General features: G+C 49.7%; 3 protein-coding genes across 6 annotated transcripts in view; 1 reads left to right on the top strand and 2 right to left on the bottom strand.

Annotated features, from left to right (window-relative positions):
- Window positions 1-320: 320 nt before the first annotated feature.
- Window positions 321-3,898, bottom strand: SERTAD3 (SERTA domain containing 3). Of its 4 annotated transcripts, none has more exons than XM_036231663.1 (3): window positions 3,413-3,898; window positions 1,395-1,558; window positions 321-1,256 (listed from the first exon to the last, which is right to left on the bottom strand). In XM_036231663.1, the coding sequence occupies exons 1-3, from the start codon at window positions 3,653-3,655 to the stop codon at window positions 965-967; spliced, it is 699 nt and encodes a 232-aa protein (XP_036087556.1). In that variant the 5' UTR covers window positions 3,656-3,898; the 3' UTR covers window positions 321-964. The 4 variants fall into 4 exon arrangements, with proteins under 4 accessions (XP_036087556.1, XP_016022361.1, XP_016022362.1 ...); XM_016166875.2 differs by adding an exon at window positions 1,774-2,029 and having other exon boundaries at window positions 321-1,558; window positions 3,413-3,505; XM_016166876.2 differs by adding an exon at window positions 1,774-1,932 and having other exon boundaries at window positions 321-1,558; window positions 3,413-3,495.
- Window positions 3,899-6,005: 2,107 nt separating this feature from the next.
- Window positions 6,006-17,598, bottom strand: BLVRB (biliverdin reductase B). The gene is made up of 5 exons (XM_016166877.2): window positions 17,388-17,598; window positions 10,878-11,042; window positions 10,651-10,740; window positions 9,147-9,275; window positions 6,006-6,286 (listed from the first exon to the last, which is right to left on the bottom strand). Exons 1-5 carry the CDS (start codon window positions 17,464-17,466, stop codon window positions 6,129-6,131), a joined length of 621 nt encoding a protein of 206 aa, XP_016022363.2. The 5' UTR covers window positions 17,467-17,598; the 3' UTR covers window positions 6,006-6,128.
- Window positions 17,599-19,015: 1,417 nt separating this feature from the next.
- SPTBN4 (spectrin beta, non-erythrocytic 4) overlaps window positions 19,016-19,628 on the top strand; it is a 66,422-nt gene continuing 65,809 nt past the window's right edge. Inside the window, exon 1 of the mRNA XM_016166806.2 lies at window positions 19,016-19,094. The gene's annotated coding sequence lies outside the window, so the exon portion shown is untranslated. The remainder of the gene's footprint in view (window positions 19,095-19,628) is intronic.

Genomic DNA, 19,628 nt, shown 5'->3' on the forward strand with positions numbered 1-19,628 from the left:
AGGCGGATTTGAGTCCAAGCGCTCCATGGTACTCAATCTTACTAGCTGTGTGACCCTGAGCAAATGACTTGGCCTCTCTGACCCTCAGGCTCCTCCTATGTCAAACATTACAGGATTTACTTCTATATAATTGTGAGGATTACATGGCTTAATTCAAATGAAGTGGGTTGAACAGTGCTTGTAACAAGCACTCAGTAAATGTTATATTTAATGATATACTTCCCAGCTTTGGCAGGGAAGGGGTACAGCTGTCTAGGGAACTTACAGGGTTCCTTCTATTGACCCATTGAAGTTTAGAAACTTTAGGCAACACCACATCATCCCTTCGAAAATACTTTTATTAAAAAAAATTACAAAAAACCCCACCACAAAACCTGCCTTTCTTTTAAATAATGCGGCATGGAGCAGTTTGGTTTCCACCCTATTGCACGTGGTCCGGCCTGGTTATGGATCAAGAGTCTGCTGGAACTGGGGTCCTGCCGAGAAGGTGGGATTCAGCCTGGGGAGAAGAGGCCAGCCCCTCCTACTTCCTCAAGGTAGAAGAGGCAAAGCCTGGGTTTCCATAGCAACCAGGCAGCACATCCCTGTCATCCTTTGACAGGCCCAGTCTATGTTTTCCTTAGGCCCCAGTGGTCAGAAGGGAGTAGGAACTGAAGAGGAAGGCAGAAGAAATGTGGAAGTGGGAATCAGCCTCCCAGAAACACAGTCTCATTAAGGCATTTGGAATAGATAAATTAATTGAGGAAGACCCACCTTCACAGAAGGCTATGGTAACCAGACACACACACATGCAAGACAGTTTGTGGAACCCTGAAACGGGAGGTAAGAAGGCCACAGTCACTGCTTAGAGTGCCCAACAGTAACACACACACACACACACACACACACACACACACACACACACACTTGCATCTGGGGATCCAGCCCGCCAAGGCTGAGCTGTAAGAGCACACCACTCAAAGTTTTAAGATCCCAGAATGATTTCCATGATGTGATCTAGTTCATTCCACTCCCAGGACCCTGGGGCACAGAACAGGTTGTGAGGAGGCTCCGGTGGGGCCAGTGCAGGCTCTTTCTCCACTGTGGATGTATCAATGTCCAGAAAAAAGTCATCCAGACCAGAGTCCCCCAGGTACCGGGAGCTCAGAGCTTCTAAGAAGACTGGATCAGGCTGGGGTAGCACTTCGTTCTGGGGGGCTGGGGGAGCCACAGGGTTCTGAGGGGGCTCGGTCTCATCCATGGAAGTCTCCAGCTCCCTGAGAATAGAACCAATGGTGGTCGACAAGGAGAAGTCCTCCTCACCCAGGAAGAGGGGCTCCGGGGGCAGGGGAGGTGCTGGAGCCAGGCAAAGCGCAGCCTGGAGCTGTTGGAGGGTGTTATGGATGAGGACATGCCTGCGGAGGCTGGGTGCTCGGGGGCCCAGGCTTCGCTGGACTTTGTCTAGGGAGATGCGGAGCAGGGCTTGCTGGTAGCTTCGCAGCCCTGCCGGGCCCCAGTCCCACTTCTCATCCTCCTCCAAGTCTGAGTGTTTTCTCTTCAAGCCTCCCACCATGATGTCCTGTGGAGAGAGGAGGGGCAAGTCAGACACAGCAGGGCTGGTTCACATCCTGAATCTCCTGTATGGTTGTCAATTTTTAATGGTCTGAACCTCAGTTTTTACATTTATAAAATGGAGATAGTATGAATCCCACAAAGCTAAGGAGAAGAGTAAATGTATGTGACTAAGAAAACAAAACCTGGACTTAAACACAGCTGGGTCTGAATCCCACTTACTTGCCAGGGTGGCTTCAAGCAGTGAATTTTCCTCCTTGAGACTCAATTTTCCTCATCTGCAAGATGAGCCTAACACCCGACTCTTAAAACTTCTTTCCATAATACTCATTTCTTCAAATGTAACGCGTACAAGACAGGTGTGGAGTACAGAGTCCTGGACTGAGAGGAGGGAATCCTTGGTTTTAACTATGCCTTTCGCAGTGCTCAGCTGTGTGATCTTGGGAAATATGATCTCTCTAGGCCTCAGTTTCCTCATCTGTAAAATGGGGATTGTAAAAATTCTCACATTTCAAAGAGACCTCATGTGTTAACTTGAACAGGACCCATCACACATGAAACGCTTATTAAACAAGAGCCAAATGGCATTTATTTATTTTAATTTATTGAGTGCTTACTATATTCGAGCCACCTGGAACAAATAGGGCTCCTATTTGTTGAGACTCTGCCTGCACAGAGTATATTTCTGTTCATGCTCTCTTCTTAACTGAGAATGCTCCCAGCCGCAGAAAAGAGGGCTAGCTACCTCATTAACCTCCGTCAGCGCCTTAAGCTTCTCCCAAAGCGAGCCTCAGAGACTTGCTAGAACTCGACTCACGCAAAGCCCCGCCCCCTGCCGGCCCATCCAACCAGACCTCGGCTCCCTACGGCCCCTACCCCCTCCACGGATCTGCCTTCAGCAGCAGGCACGCCCCAATTTGGCTCAGGGGCTTGTGGGAAATGTGGGCCAATAGCCGCCAGGTACGTACGTTGACTTTGAGCGTGCATTGCAATCCCCAGAGAGCACCGCACGCCACTGGGAGGAACCTTCCCCGCCCGCCCTCAGGGCATGCGCATATAGACCCGGGGCGGGTGGGGGAAGGGAACCCGGACGTCCAGCTGCCCGGCGCCTGTCGAGCCCCGCCCTCCGCTGCCTTCAGGGAGGCGAGTCTGAGCTCTGCGCCCGGAACACCCCTCCCCCACCCGACTGCAGCTCTAACCCTGCTTTATCCCGGTCCTTCCGACATCAGAAGTTCCTGGATTCTTTTTCCTAATTGCTCTTGGGTCCAGAGACTCGGGGCCCCCAAAAGTTGCTCTAAGATTACAAACGCTCCCGATTCACTCCGTTCGGGACACTAGGTATCTTAATTTTGAGACCTTCCCCTGTCAAATCTCTCCTATTCTCCCGTCTTCCAAACGCCTCTCGACTTCACCTCTAAATTCTCCCTCTGGCTCCAAAACTTGAACATGAAACTCTCCCCAGCACCCCCTCTCCGCCACTGCGCCCAGAAAACCGAGATTCCTTGCTCCTAGTTCCTTCGCTTCTCCAATACCCAGGATCCCAGCCCCTCACACCTTTTCAAGAATACTGGAGCTTCGAATTCAACCCGTCCGGGAGACTCTAATTGTCCTAATTTCCAGATTTCCTGTCCCAAAAGTTCCTTCCCTGGTTCTCTCGCTTCTCCAAATATCGCAAGGCCCAGCTTCAAATTCCCTCCACTCGAAGATCCTTTCCCAACAACTTTGCCTCTCGTCCAGGATCTCGAACTCAGTTTCAGGTCCTCAAAGCCTATCAGTCACCCTTAATCTGCACCCCGTACTCCCGTCCAGACTCTGCCTCCCCCAACCCAAGGCAGTCTCAAGCCGGGCAACCACCCCTCACCTCAGCTGCCAGATTCACAACGACAACCTCCTGGAACGTCCGCAGCTTTGCGACCATCCAATTCTGGGTAGGCGCCTCGTTAGTCTCGCTGGGGCCTCTGGGTCTAGCCTCTGGTTCACCCAGCTCCGCCCGAGCCGAGCCGCGAGCCGCGATTGGTTGGAGTCCTGCCTGCCGCAGGGCGCGGATTGGCTGGGCGGAGCCACCCATCCGTCGCCAGGAGACGGCCGACCCGCTCCCGACCATTTAAAGGATTCCGACTCTCCAGGGGTGGGGCCACGCCTTTAGGGTGGAGGATGGCGGAGACATCAAAACTCTTTTCCTCATGTCAGCTACTGTCCTCGCCCCAAGATTGCCAGCATACTCTCTGCAATCCCTTCACACCAGGTCTGGACCCCATCGTGGAGCAAGACTAGCTGGTACGCCCCGCCCAACCCCGCTTTTAGGCAGGGCGGGTGGAAACACTGGCGTAGGCCGCGCCCCCGGGGTTCTGAGGGCGGATGCTGCAGGGTAAGGAGGAAGATGACGCCGCTGAAGACCAACCAATAGCTTGGCGTGGCGTGCGTTGCCAGGGCGACCGCGGCCCGCCCCTTCACCACCCCTGTCCTCCTGCCCCTCGCCCCCAGCACTTTACCTTCCAGTCGCCTTCTTGATCGTTAGGACTCCTCATTATGTCCTTTGGTGGCCGGTCCCTCCCTCATCCCGCCTGTTTCAGGATGGCACCTCCCCTGTTCGAGATTCGTTTATGGCTTCTTACTACTCTGGTGACAAAGTTCAAACTCCTTACTTTTGCCACGAAGACCATCACGGTCTGGCCTGATGCACGCTCCTCCTTGCTCCCTACTATTCTGTCACAGCAATTCACTTTCAGTTCTAAAATGGCTTCAAGAGCCCTCCAATTCCACGAACACAGAGATTTTGTCTGTTTTCTTCCCTGCCTTATCCCGAGTGCTTACAACAATGCCAGGTACATAGCAAGTACTCAAAAATTAGAATAAAGGGTAAAAGGAGTCAAATAAATGGTAAGGGATGGAAACTAAAAATTTGGCAGTGAGCAACAATAGAGTATTCAGATATCGAATTAGTGTCGTATACCTGAAATTTATGTAATGTTACTAATCAATGTTACCTTAATAAAACATTAATTAAAAAAAAAGTTTCTGGATCTTTTAACTTGTTTCCCCATTCTGATAATACCCCCTCAATTCCCAGGCTGCCTCCCATCAGAACTCAACTCACAGGTTTCCTCCTCTTGGAAGCCCTCCCTGATGCTCTAGGGTATGTTGGCTCCCATAGTGTCCTGTGCTTCTCCCATTGCAGCCCTGCCCACGCCTCCCCCATCCTCACCGGGGCTGTTACTGTCTGGACTGGACTGTGGGCCCCCTGAGGACAGGTAGCGAGGTTATCTCAGTCACCCACTCACTGCTTGGCGGGCAGAAATAAAACAGTGCTAGTGTCCTGAAAATCTGAACCAGGAGTTCACTACTCCCACTAGTTTTCACCAAGGGGTGGGGAAGGCAGTTTTTTCCAGGCTACCGCAAACTAGTTCTCACCACTTGGAATATACAACCAAGTCATCCTGCTTGCAGAAGCAGTCTAAGATTGGGCTGGACTTTGTGGGGGGATGTTGGGGGTAGGTGTTGAGGGGTAGACAGGAAGAGGCTGGAGGTAGGAAGAGAGGAGTGGCTTGCTCAGGCCTGGGAAAGATAACTCTGGGGGACAAAAGCAGGGGACTATAGATTCCAGGGGGACATGATTAGGACAGACAATTCTCCTCCTTCCAGCTTCCAAACCTACCCCTCCTCCGGGGTCCTCATTACACTGTAACCCAGTCCCTAAGTTACAGGCTTAGGTTTCTTCCTGGATGCCGCGCTCCCCTCCCCCATGGATGGTACACTCAGGCTCTGCCCACTCTGAGCTCCCAGCCCCTGCTCTTGCACCCCTCCCACCCACCTTCACACAGTAGCCAAGGGAAGCTTAACAAAACACAAACCTGACTGTGCCCTCTCCCCATCTCTCCCCTTCTCTACTCTTTGCATAAAACCTCAAAATAAGGATTGACTCTGCACAATTAAGCATCCATGGAACAGCCTCTTGGGTTGACCGCTCCTCACCTCTGAGAGAAATATTAACTGTAGGGGACAGATTTTAGTTCTTCGAAGGGGACAAGTACTCTCCAGCCTCCTGGCCTTGGCTCATGAGGTTCCTTCTGCCTGGAATCCCATCACGCCTTAGGACCTTCTGGCTCATTCTTACCAAAACAGGTTCAGGTGGGTCATCCCCTTTTCAACAGAGCCTTGTTTGCTCCCTGTGCTGAGTCAGGTACCCACCCACTAAGGGGTTCCACAGCCCTCTGTACTTCCTCTATTGGAGCCCTGGCCTCAGTGTGTTGTCACTGTCAGGTGCAGGCTGTCTTCCCCACCAGACTGTGAGATCTGTGAAGGCAAGGCTCATGGATGTCATGGTCACCACTGGACCTTCAGTCACCACTGGGTCCCTAGCACAGGGCTGGGTGGAGAACAATGACTCAATGAACTGTTGCTGAGGAAATGAATTTAGAAAAATATTACACAGAGGACAGACAGAGACACCGAGATACTTAGACAAAGCCAGAGCTGGATCTTTTAGAATAATCTGAAGCTCTTGGCTCAAAATTTATTGCTCTCTTCCTCTGTTCTTCATTTCCCAGGATACAATCCTGCTGGATAGGGACAGAGCCCTAGTCATACTTGTGGGAAGGGTAGGTGTTGTGCCCGTCGTACTCATCGGTGGTGAGGCAGCGCAGCATGAAGTGGCCCAAGTCATGTTTGGAGATGACCCTTGAGGGCCCATGTCCATTCAGGGTCACTGAATAGGCCCCAGTCAGTGGCTGGTCTCCTGTGAAATAAGGACAGAAGGACTGGGTGAAGTAGATGTCCTTTCCCACCCTTAACACATGTTCACTTCAATGACAGTCCCAGGGTGCCTAAAGTATGCCCAGCCTGAATGATAGAAAGACCAACAATGTGTGAGACCCTTCCCTTGTGCGGGGCACTAACTATACCCTTTACTTCATTCATCTAACAAATCCTGACTGATAACCTGTTATATGTCAGGTGCTAGGCACCCAGCAAGGGACAAGATACAAATCTCTGCCTTTAGCATGCAGACATTCACCAGATAAAGGCAACTAATAAGAAAGTAAAACAGACTACATGTTAGATGCAGAGAAATAAAGCAGAGAATGGGCTAGGAACTGTTTATTAACTATTTTACAAGTGGGGACACTGAATCTTAGTGAGAGGAAGTTATTTCCCAGTGGCAAAGGCTAGATCTGCTCTGGGTTACTCCGTCTGGACGCTTTCCTTCCTCTGGATCGCTCTGGGAGGACTAAGTGACATGTCGCAGGTGTGGGTCTGCAGTTTAGAGGCAGTGGAAGAGCAGACACATTTTCCTGACCTTGTGAATTTGGAGCTGGTATGACCTGATGCCAAAGGTACAACTAGGTCCTAGTGGGGAGTGCAGACAGGCATGACTTGGCTGTTACAAGAGTATCTAGTGGCTTCATTACAATAATTTAAAAATAAAACCTGCCAGTGACCAACTTAATATAGGGATCAAATGAAGTACGGACAATCTGAAATCCTGTGTAATAATAAACACACTTTTACCTGTGTGGCGTTCTTACCAAAAAAAAAAATGCTTAATCAAAGTCTATAGAAAATAACCAGAAAGATCCAGAAAGTGGGACATTAAAAAAACAAAAAACAAACAAACAAAAAACATCAGGCCTGTTTAATTTTATGAGAAATGGTAAAAAAAGGAAAAAGATATGGAGGATTGTTCCAGATTAAAGGTGACTTGGTAACTAACATTACTTCATTCATCTGACAAATCCTGACTGATAACCTGTTATATGTCAGGTGCTAGGCACCCAGCAAGGGACAAGATACGAATCTCTGCCTTTAGCATGCAGACATTCACCAGATAAAGGCCACTAATAAGAAAGTAGCAATGGCTGATCCTCGATTGGATCCTGATTTGGGGAAGGAGAGATTGATAATTGGGTAAATTTGATACTAATGACATGATAGATTTCATGTCATTTTCCTTGGTGCAGTAATGGTCCTGTGGCTCCTACACAAATATTTTTCTTCTTGGAAGATGCTCATCTAAGGTTTTAGGAGTGAAGTGTGACAATGTCTAAAACTTACTCTCAAATGGTTCAGTCAAAAGTACTATTATGTGTGTGTGTGTGTGTGTGTTACATGCATGCCTAGATGGTTGTTAGCTAGATATAAAAAAGGTTTTAAAAAAGCAAACAGAGAAAAAAGTTAAAAGCTGAACCTCAATGAATAGTTTATAGGTATTTATAAATCTTTAATTCTTTCGACTTTTCTGGAGGTTTCAGTTTTCACATACCCACACACATACAAAAAAAGAAAAATGAAAAAAGTACTCTGTTTTAAAACACTTTTAGGCACGACCTCTCTGGGTACTTAATTCAAACCTTAGGTCAGGAAGTAGTATGATGAGCCCTACTTACAGATGAGGAAACCGAGGCTCAGAGGTCTGAGATTTTCACCCAGCCTGTCCACCAGGCAGCTTCACTGCTGATTCTGGTCCCAATGGGGTCCACATATATACCCCTTTATTTATTTTATTTTTATTTTTATTTTTTTGCACCCGTTTAACTGAACCTGAACAACGAACCTCGTAGGTGCGTCGGGCCCCCTCCTGTCAGGGGTCCCTGAAGGCTGAGGACAAGCAGAACTATTCCTCCAGTGAGCACACAAATATGAAGATACAAGTGCTTGGCCTTTGGGCCTTACCCCTCACTGCACAAAGTCACCTCCGTAGAGAGCCTATGCCTCGCCATGTTTTACCGTTCCTTCGTTCCTTCATTCACCGTAGCACTACTCATCAGGAACAGCCGTCATCTAACTTTCTTTGTCTCTCCTGCTATATAAGCTGCATGAGACTCTAACACTAGTGCTCGCAGTGGTAGCCAGCCCCACAGTTCAAATGCAAGAGACATCTGTTGAATGACTGGCTCTCTCCCTGTGTTTGACTCTGTCACTCAGTGCAGATTCCAGACCCGAGAAAGGAATGAGGTACAGGTGTAGTTTACGAGTGCCCCCCAGAGCACAACCATGAGAGGTGGTTCCCCTCAATTTGTTGATCCGACAAACATTTATTGAGCATCTACTAAACACCAGGCCATGTTCATGGCTCTAAGAACATGGTTGTGATTCAAACAAGACAAGAGCCATGCTGCCGAAGAATTGACATCCTAGTGAGGGAGGCACACACTAAGTAAGATAAAGAAAGAAAAGGTGTGACGTGTGTGATGAAGAGGAAGTCCCCTTCCTTCGAATATGAACAGAGGGTGCGGGGTGAGGGGAGGCCTCGTGTTGGCGTTCCAGTGACAGCCAGCAGGTAGCGACCACCTCCAGTCCCTGGGGAAGCCATCCACAGGCCTCCTCCACTCCCAGCTGCTGAGCAATCACAGGCAAGAACCCAGGACTGAGATGAACAGTCATGATAAATGAGAGTAGTTTTACGTTTCTAAATTTTAGGAGGCTCATTCAACAGTGACAACTGAAAAGTATGTTAGAAAGGAGAATAAAATCAAGCCGGAAAGAGGATAGGAAGGTTTGCAATTTTTGACTGGCCAGGCAAGGCCTGGTGGTTGTCCCAGAGGATGCGAGGGGGCAGGCTGGTGGCAATCCTGCTGGTGGGTCCCAGCCTCACTCACCTATGTGGGGCGGCATCACGGCCACATACTTCAGGCCCGAATTCTGCAGTACCTTGTGCATCCGGATGTGGTCAGCGGTCACATCCTGCAGTCGTGGGGGCACCTTGGCCGGGTCCCATAGCAGGAAGGCTGAGGGGACACAGGGCAGGGTCAGCCAAGGCTTGAGGACAGCCTAGCCAGGTCCAAAATATGCTAGGTTTATGCCAGCACAAAACTCCGCAGGGGGTCACCACTGCCTCTCATCTGTTCTAGGCCTTAGACATGGGAATTGGCCTGGCCCCGTCTTTCTCCAACAGCCCCCGTAAGAGCTGAGCACTTCTTACCCCATGTGGTCCTGTCCACTTCACCTCCCATCTAGGCCACGGCAGCAGCCTCCTCCCTGGTCTCCCTGCCCTCGGCTCCCACGGCTCCCACGGCTCCCACGGTCTGTGCCCCATATGCAACCAGAGGAGGCCTGGGAACATCCGGAGGCGCCGGAGCTCATCAGTGGCTCCCTCTCACTCAGGGTGAAAGTAAAGTCCCCACCAGGCCCGCCGTGATCCAGCCCCATCGGCCCTCTGACCTCACCACCCAACACTCTCCCCTCCACTTGCTCCTGCCTCATAGCCTTCGCAGCTGCTGATCCCTCCACCCAGAGCCCCATTACTCGTTACTTGCTACTCGCCAAGCAGCCCTCCCTCATCTTAGCTCCCTCCCTGGGTGTGATGAAACAGAGGTGAGGGTTGAGGACCGTGGAGACAGCCAGCCAGGTTTCACAAGGCAGCTCTGCCAGCAGCCGTCTGTGTAACCTTGGGTAAGCCGATGGACCTGCGCTGCCTCCACTCCCTTAGGAGACTGAACGAGGGAGACTGAACGGCTATCCTTTCCTGAGCATCCGCTATGTGCCACAACTGTAAGTACTCAGAGGGGTTTTGTGAGGATGAAGTGGCATTCATTCCAAAGGTGCTTGGATGGTGCCTAGCACACAGTAAGTGCTCAGTAAACTCGGTTAGTATTAACTGCTCATGCTCTGCAGCCCGCAGCCTTCCTTTTGGATCATTCTGGGCAACTATTTGTTTAGTGTCCATCTCTCCATAAATGGGGAGGTTATAACTGGGTAGAGATGGGGCTATATATCCACAGCCCTGTCACTTCCTCTAGAAGGCTCTTCTTGACCTTGTCTCTGCTGGGTTAGGTTCCTCCTCTAGGCTTCTCATCCTGGCCCTGAGCCCTCTGCCTGGATCCCCATCCCAGCCCTGACTACTATGGTGTGTCACTATTTGATGATGGCTCTGTTTACTAGCCCCCTGCCATCTGTGAGACTTGTGAGTATTGGGCCCAGGGTTGTACTGGTCACCACTGTGTCTCTGGCATATCCTGGCAGGGTTCAGGCACACAAATGGTGCTCAATAAATACACAGTAACTTGGGATGGCTCCAATACCACCTTGCAGAGTCCCCCTGGGCTGCCTGTCCAGTGCCCACCCCTCACCCTCTAGCCCCATCCCTGTGACCCTACCACCCACCCGAGGTGCAGGCCACGACCTTGTCCACACCATGGGCCTTCATGGCTGCCACAATATTCTGGGCGCCCTCGGACATCACTGTGGTAGGACCTTAGAGGGGACAGAGAGTGGCTGTCACTGGCGGGCGGCGGCGGTGGCGGGGGTGGCAGGGGTGGGGCAGGGGGCGGGGGTGGCGCTGGGGGCCGAGGTGCAGGGGGGGGGCCGTGGGCAGAGTGGGGGCCTAGTACTGAGGTCATTTCTGGTGCCCAGCAGCACGATGACAGCATCCTGCCCAGCCACGGTCTTGTCCACATCAGCCGCCTGCCGAACATCACCCACGACCACGTGGGCCGGCTGTGGCCCCTCCGAGGGCAGCCTGGAGGAGTCCCGCACCAGCACTGTCACCTCATAACCTGTGGGCGAAGAGGGCAGAGAGGCAGGTCAGTGGGCTCGTGGGCTGGCACTCCTAGGTTCCAGGGGCTGGGTCCTGGAGGGTGTCACGAATCTTCCACTATATCCCCCAGGCCTCCTGTTCTGAGGCCGTGGTCTCCAAACACTTTTGCTGGTATACCCACAGCTGATTTTCAGCTGGTTGTTAACATCGGACCATACCTTAAATAACCTGCACTGATGCATCCAAAGGCCCCTCCGCCACCGCCCGCCATGACTTCGCCACCCTTCATCAACCAAAGGGTTAATGCCTGGCATCACACTGGTCTATGGGCCCCATCCATGGTCTTGGAGGGAACTGAAGCACAAAGGAAGACATGACTTGCCCAAAGGTTGCCCAGCGCTGGGATTGGTCCCCCAGGACTGACTTCTGGAGGACCGGGCCCTGACTGAGTGGTCACTAAAGATTTTGAACATTGCCTTGGTATGTCCCCTTCCAAAAGAATTTTGGATAACTCGTGACCCCGTCGCACACATACAGATCCATTTTAAAGTTCACAACCAACATATTTCTTTCTTTGTTTTAAACAATAGCAAAGGATGTTAAATGGTTTGGTGTATAGCAAATGGTGATATCAAAACATACAGTTATTAACTGTGGGCTCCGTTATGGACTGAATGTGTCCCCCTAAAATTCACGTGCTGAATCCCTAACCTCCAAAGTGATGGTATTTGGAGGTGAGGCCTTTGGGAGGTGATTAGGTTTAGATGAGGTCATGAGGGTAGGGCCCTTGTGATGGGATTAGTGTCCTTAGAAGGCGAGGAAGACAAACCAGAGCTCTCTCTCTCTACCATATAAGAACACAGCGAGAGGGCAGCTGTCCGCAAGCCAGAAAGAAGGTTCTCGCCAGAACCCAAATCTGTTGTCACCTGGATCTTGGACTTCCCACCCTTTAGAACTATGAGAAGTAAATACCTGGTAAAAGGTATTTTGTCATTGCAGCCTGAGCTAACAAAGACAGCCTCTAAATATCACTCTTCAGAAAAGTGAACCAGAACTCTGTAAAGAAACGGCTGCAGGGCTGGGGCAGGGGCAGGACAAGATGAGCCCGAACAGCTCGTGCTGCCAGCTGGTAAGACAATGCTTCAAAAATGATAGGGCCATGAAATGAAATACATCAAATATATAAAAATCTGTGCATTCATCTGATACTAACAAAGAAACATCATTGGTCATAATTGGCGTCTATCAGAGGATTAATCCCTTACTCTGAAAATGACAAAGGAAGAGGAAAAACAATAACATGGTTCCATTTCTCTTGCTATCTGTCATTATCTGTTTCAAAAACAAAGGATGGGAGATTTTTACATTCTGGAGCGATGATGATAATAATGATTAATAATATGTATCGTGCACTCACTGTATACCAGGTACCAAGTTCTTACATATATTAACTCATTTAATCCTCAAAGTAACCCTGGGTTTGCATGCCAGCACTACCACTAGCTAACTGTATAACATTGGGTAAGTCACTTAACCTCTTTGGGCCTTAGGGCCTTCGTCCATAAAGTGACACTAATAATATTCTCAACCATATAGGATTGTTACAGGTTTAAATAATGTATCTAAAAGCTTAATGTAGCCAGATGATTCTGGACAAAGATGCTAAGACAATTCAATGGAGAAAGAATAGTCTTTTCAACAAATGTTGCTGGGACAACTGGATCCATATGTAAAAGAATGAAGATGGATGCCTACCTCATGCTATATATGCAAATTAACTCAAAAATTATCCAAGACCTACAGGTAAGAGCTAAAACTATAAATCTCTTAGAAGAAAACATAGGCACACATCTTTGTGACTTTGAATTAGTTAAATGGTCTCCTAGTTATGACACCAAAAGCAGCCACAAAAAGGAAAAACAGATACATTGTCAAAATTAAAAACTTTTGGGCTTCCAGGGAGCATTTGTCTGTTGAGATCTTACTTCCAGGGGTATCCTCTTTTTGGCTCAAATAAATTTTTATAAAAATTCTCTACATGGGCTTATGTCGACAAGAGTAATTGATTTGATAATATTTCTTATTCTGAGAGATTTTTAAAATTTTAAGGGAAAACAAAACAACAAAAGAAACTTTTGTGCTTCCAAGGACATCATCCAAAAAGTGAAAAGCTGACTCCCAAAAAATGAGATAAAAATGTTACAAATCACATATCTGATAAGGGACTTGTATTTAGAATATATAAAGGACTTTTATGACTCGATAATGAAAAAGCAAATAACCCACTGACAAAATGGGAAAAAATCTTAAGACATTTCTCCCAAGTAGATATCCGAATGGCCAATAAACATGTAAAAAGGCACTTAATATCATTAGCCATTAAAGACACGCAAAACAAAACCACAATGAGATACCACTTTACATCCACAAGGATCTCTACAATCAAAAAGACAGACAATAAATGTTGGTGTGTAGGTGGGGGAAAATGCAACCCTCATACATACTCCCAGTGGGAATGCTGAAAGATGCAGCCACTTTGGAAAATAGTCTGTCAGGTCCTCAAAAGGTTAAACACAGAGTTAACATATGACTCAGCCATTCTACTCCTAGGTATATTCCCAAGAGACTTGAAAACATATGTCCTCACAAAAACTTGTACAAGAATTTTCAGAAGAAGCATTATTCATAATAGCCAAAAAGTGAAAACAATCCAAGTGTCTGTCCATCGACTGAATGGATAAATAAAAAATGGTAGAACCATACAGTAGTATTTGGCAATACAAAGAAATGACATACTGATACATGTTACAACAGGGATGAACCTTGAAAAAGATTTTTTTGCTAAATGGAAGAAACCAGTTGCAAAGAACCACATACTGTATGATTCTATTTATATGAAATGTACAGAACAGACAAACCAATAGAGACAGAAACTAGATTAGTGGTTGCCTAGGACTAGGCCAGAAAATGGGGGGGGGGGGACTTCTAGAAGTTTCTTTTTCAGGGTGATGAAAATATTCTAAATTGACTGTGATGATGTTTGCACAACTCCAAATATGCTAAAAACCACTGAATTGTATACTTTAAATGGGCAAATTGTACAGTATGTGAATTATATCTTAATAAAGCTGTTATAAAAAAACATAGAACTAAAACAAATGAAAAGTTTAGGGGAGAGCATGGCACGGGAATGAGTGCTATAAGCCTGTTGGCTGTTGTACCCTTAAATTTTCTCACAGTGTTATTTCCTGGCCTGGCCTAGTCCTCTCCACGGTCCTGACTCCTGTCTCTCCCCCTCCAATCCGTATTCCACGCGGCAGCCGGACCAGCCTTCCACTGTAGTGACCCCCTGCTCAGATCCCTCCTGTAATGCCCCAGTGCCCCAAGATAAAGTCCTCACGACAGCCTTCAAGGCCCCTGGGGCTCTTGTCTCTCTTCCTCCCCAGCCTGTGCCGGAGCCACTGTCCCCTTCGACCATTGCATGACTTTCAGTTCCTCAAACACATCATGCTGCCTCCTGGCCTTTGCACATAATGTCCCTCTGCCTAGGACACACTTTACCCTCTTTCCCCAGGCCCCGCCAGCCACTCATAGTTCCTCTATCATGGCCCTGCTTAGGCCATCATGGGATAAACCAAGAGCCCTGTGGGTTCGGGGATCATATCATATTTGCCACCATCTCCAGGACTGTTTATAAGCACAAAAGCACAGGCTTTAGTGCACCACAGACCTGGGTTCAAACTTCAGCTCTGCCACTTACTGGCTGAGGAACCTCAGGAAACACCTTTCAGTCTCCTCTCAAAAGTGAAAATCACAAACTTCATAAGGCACATAAATGTCTGATGACTGTGCTGTACGCCTGAAGCTAATATGATATTGCATAACAACTGTAATTGGGAAACAAATTAATTTTTAAAAAAGGGACAAAAAGAAAGTGAAGATCACAATCCAGGTGTCCCCGTCGCATGGTGTCCTTCCCTCACATGAATCCAGAAGCAGTGAGGGCTTTTGGGGTACCAATGTGGGCACTGGTTAACTGCCACTGTTTCAGTTAAAATGGACCCCAGTAAATGGTGGGTATTTGGGGGGGCAATGCAGACACAGATCTCAGCAAAAAGGTCCCCATTAGTGTTACATTTCTGGTGATTAGCGACATTTGTTTAGAAATGCTGTGCTAAGCTCTTTCCACAGACGAATGTGGTTTTATTCCCCCAAAAGATCTTAACACAACCCACATTTCAAATTTAAGTATAAGTTAGTGGCTACCATGCCAAACAGTACCAGTTTAGAATCCACAGATTATACCTTTGAAAAAGAATACGTGTTTGTAAGGTATTTCTCAACTTTTTTTTAAAATAAATCTTTTAGTTTTCTGTCAATTTTCTATTTTGAAATAAATTCCGACCTATAGGAAAGTTGCAAGACCTAGATTATCATATTGCTTTTACTTTATCCTTCTGTGTGTGTATGTAATATACATATTGCATACATAATTAGATGTGTGTATATAAATATATTTATGCATATACATATGTAATTATAGATAACTTATATAGTGTTTTCCTAACTATTGGGAAATCAGTTTCAGAGATCATGCTCTTTCTTAGCTTTTTCGATCTCCGCCTCAATACAAATATATTTCACAAACACATAAAACCAATATTTAACATGTGATACATTCCGATACTATTGTGACCAATTAAATAAATATATGTCAGGACTGAGTATGACCCACAGTTTGAAAAGCACCAGATTGCAACAACCTTATTATTACTATAATGCCCTTTTTGAGGAATTTAGGTAACTGGGCCAGGACGACACAGCTGTGATCTGAGTTTACTCAGCCAAGGAGTGTATATTGAGCACCAACTATGTGCTAGAAATGGTTCCAGGCACTTTCCGCACATTATCTCATTTAATTATCATAAGATTTCCAGGGCAAATGCTACTAGTTTCACTCCCGCTTTAAAAATGTTTAGGTACAAAGACGACAAGACATTTGGCCTTGAACGTGTGCCGGCTACTGGGTTTTGAATGTGCGTTTGAGCTGGGGGTTGAATGTGTGCGGGCTAGCGCCAGAGCCCACGCCTGTCAGGACTCGGCAGACAGAATCACTGAGGTGAATAAAAGCCCAGCTCCTTCAACAGTGAGGCTCAGAGCTGTGCAGGGACTTGTCGGTCAGAATCTCTTCAGGGCCCAGGGCCCAGTTCCCCAGGGTGCAGTTCCAATTGTAACCAGCAGGGTGGATGAGGGGAATTCAGCGGAATTCGGGATTAAAGAAAAGGTAGTAAGTAACATAGGAACCCGTATCCTCAAAGTGACTCAGCACTTCTCAACTTCTCCCTCTTACTTCCTCCCCTACAAATGCTTGTCAGCAAATTTGTTTCTCTTCTGGAAGTCAAGAATCAAACTAGGTCTTCCTGGGGAGGCAGAGAGCTGTGGGCCTAATGGGGAACTTTCAAGCAGAGTCCTTCCAAAGGAGGGCTGGGCTAGGAGACAGTAGAGAGTGGGATCCCGGTGGCCTCCACCCTTTTGGGGCACCCAGATAGTCCTTATCTTCAGAGTCACCGAGGCCAGCAAGGGTGGGGCCCTATATCTGGAAGTCCCAGGCCCTGCGGGAGGTTGGTGAAGTCTGGACAGTGGGTGCAGAGGGTTGCTGTGGGGGCACTTGTGATCTTTCCTGCCGTTTTCCTGGGGCCACTCTGAACTTTCAGCCTCCACTGACTTTCCAGGGTCCCCAAATCTTCACTCATGTCTTTGTGATCTTCTCTCTATTAGATGCTCACAAATACTCGTTCCCCCAGCCTTTTCAACCTTCAACCTTGGTGCCCAAGTCAAGAGCTGGTGGGCGTTAGAAGGTTAAGAGCACCGGCTGGGTTCAAACCCTAGCACTGCCACTTTCCAGCTGTGTGATGTTCAGTAAGTCACTCTCCTGGCCTCGGTTTTCTCATCTGTCAAGTGAGGCGATACTAAACCCCATCGCATATGAGTGCTGTGATGATTTAACACCGTGAAGAAAGGGCGGTGCTGGGAAGCAAGCGATGCCTGGTTTGGTAAGCCCACGCTGGGTGGGCTCACCACCACCACCACCACCACAATGACAACACTTGTCACAAGCGCCAGGATTTAAACTTAACGGAGTCCCCCCAGCCTCCCAGAGCCAATTCCTATTCCTTGAACTCACATAAAGCTGGATCTCATAGCGTCCCCCACTTTCACCCCCACGGCTACCTGCTTTGCCCCCTGGGTCCTCACACACCAAGGCACTGACGGCCCCAACTGACCTCAGCCCGAGCCTACGATGCCCCTTCCTAGTGCTCTGTCTACGCACCCCGTGACACCTCCCGCCCGTCCCAGTTCATGCCTGCTTGCACAGCCTGCGCCAGCGTGGTGAGCCCGGTCTTGCCAGTGGCGCCGAAGATGGCAATCTTCTTGACGGCCATGCTGCGGAGTCGTGAGGCTGCGAGGCCGCGGGTAGGAAGACGCGCGGGAACCGACTGGCTGCCGGGCCTCCCTCTCGGTCCTTTTCTAACGAGAGGGACGGGGCGGGACCTCTCAGAAGGCCTCGCCTCACCCCGCCTCTGGGGCGGAGCCAAGTGGGACTCGCCTCCAGCTAGGAAGAACGGGGTAGGCGGGGCAGGAGTCACTTCACCTCCTCCAGCCGCCCAGCCCCTCCGCCCGCAGCTTAGATTGGGAGGCGTGACGGTATCTAGGGGAGTAGGAAGGTGGACCCAGTGCCCCGCCTCCGCGCTCCAGGGCGGTGCAGAGCGAGAGCGGGCCACTCCCATCAGCCTCTCCTAGTTCGGAACCCCTCTCCCAGGGCCTCGAGGCGAGTCTGGGACTCACACACACTATGCCCCAGGGCCTCAAGGGGAGAAAGTGAGGGAGGACACTGTGGGTGTGTGGGTTTGATACTGTGTGACTGCATGTCCATGTGCCCATGTGGCCCGGTGTGAACTTGTGCGCTCGGGCGACCCAAGGAGAGCATGATTGTGGGTGACACCATGTGGCATCCTCTGTAACACCGTGTTACAGTGTGAGGCTGACACCACGTGTGGCAAGCACCGATGCTGTTTTTGTGTTACCTTGTGCTTACACTCTGGGTGACAATGTGTCAGTCTGTGATACTGTATACTTCCGCAACTTTGGGGGACATGGCGTGAGTGTGGGACATGTGTGAGATTTGTTATATGAGAGTATGTGACTTTGGTGTGATACCGCACTGTCGTGTAAGGATGTGTGACACTGTAACTCCATTTGTGCGTGTGGCTGTTACTATTTGGATGTTGTTTGTGACCTCCTGTGACTGTGTGATGTATGCGTGATAGTGCAGGATGTGTGTGACCCCATGTGAGTGTGTCACTGGTGTGACAAATTTGAGTGTGCAAAAAGTACGTGACATTGATTGTGAAGCTGTGTGATGTGTGAGTATATGACACACCTGTGATCGCCAGGGAGTGTGCGGCAGTGTATGACATGTGCTTGCGTGTGACACCGCATGGGTGGTGGTGGTGGCACTATTCAGTGTGTCACAATGCATGACGCTACCGGGCACTGAGCCAGCGTGGGACCCTGTGTGAGCGTGTGACTATTTGAATGCTTGATTCTGTGTGACCACATATGAGGAGGTGACACTGTGTGAGTGTGTGAATGTAGATTAATGTTCGTGACGCTGTATGTGACCCTGTGTCTGTGACAGTGTGGGAGTGTGTGACCCCATGAGAGTGTGTGACGGTGTGACGCTACCTCTGGTCCCTGTAAGTGCACCTGTGTATCACAGGCAGTGGCTGGGTGTGTGACGGCGCGTGGACCCGCGCTGCAGGAGGCCGAGGCGGCAAGGGACGCGGGCGGGAAGGGGTCCCGGGGGCGCGCGAGCACGGCGGCCGCGCGAGCGGGGGAGGCGCGGCGGCGGCGGCGGCGCATGCGGGTCTGGAGGAACAGCGGGGCCGAGCGGGGCCGAGCGGGGCCGAGCGGAGCCGGGCCGCGCCGGGCCGGGCCGCGGACGCCAACAGGGAAGGCAGTTGGGCGCCGCGAGCAGCGGGGACGGCGGCACCGGCGGCCGTGGGCCCAGGTGAGCAGCGTGGGGGCGGAGAGCCCCTCCCTGCAGCATCTCCCCACCTGCCCAAGCATCCCTACCCAGCGCGCTATGGTCATGGTCTGAGCCCCCGGGGTCTTCCCGGCTGGGGGAAGGCAAAGGGATGCGGGCAGAACGAGCCTCCACCCCGCACCCAGTCCAGCCTCCGTGCCATGGGTGGTTCTTCCACTCAGGCCTGTCCTACTCAGGCCCCCTCCTTGGGAACGGTGACTAGACTGCAGGGAGAAAGAGGTGCGGCCTCGAAAGGGTTAAAGCATCCATTCCCACCCCCAGCCTAGCACCGGCCAGCCTTTGCTGGGGCCGGAGGACGCTCCTTTCCACCCTCGACCCTCCACCCTCCACCCCCACCGCCTTCTCCCTTCCTTCTTTATTGAATCATGTAATGGCCAGGGCTGTTCCCGGGCGGCCTGACTGAGACTCGCTAAGTGCTAAGCGCCTCCCCATCCCTAAGTGTCCTCCATTGAAGAAACGGTGTGTTCACCATTTAACAAGGAGGGAAACTGAGGCACA

The sequence above is a fragment of the Rousettus aegyptiacus genome, unplaced genomic scaffold (genome assembly GCF_014176215.1).
Source record: "Rousettus aegyptiacus isolate mRouAeg1 unplaced genomic scaffold, mRouAeg1.p scaffold_m13_p_14, whole genome shotgun sequence".
In the NCBI taxonomy this organism is placed as follows: Eukaryota; Metazoa; Chordata; class Mammalia; order Chiroptera; family Pteropodidae; genus Rousettus; species Rousettus aegyptiacus.

Coding starts and splice junctions, on each gene's coding strand:
- SERTAD3 (XM_016166874.2), bottom strand. CDS start 3,655: ATGGTCGGGAGCGGGTCGGCCGTCTCCTGGCGACGGATGGGTGGCTCC. Junction 1,559..3,412: donor TTGTGAATCTGGCAGCTGAG/GTGAGGGGTGGT, acceptor CTCTCTCCACAG/GACATCATGGTGGGAGGCTT.
- BLVRB (XM_016166877.2), bottom strand. CDS start 17,466: ATGGCCGTCAAGAAGATTGCCATCTTCGGCGCCACTGGCAAGACCGGG. Junction 9,276..10,650: donor GGTCGTGGCCTGCACCTCGG/GTGGGTGGTAGG, acceptor GTGTCCCCTCAG/CCTTCCTGCTATGGGACCCG. Junction 6,287..9,146: donor CGTGATGCCGCCCCACATAG/GTGAGTGAGGCT, acceptor CTTATTTCACAG/GAGACCAGCCACTGACTGGG.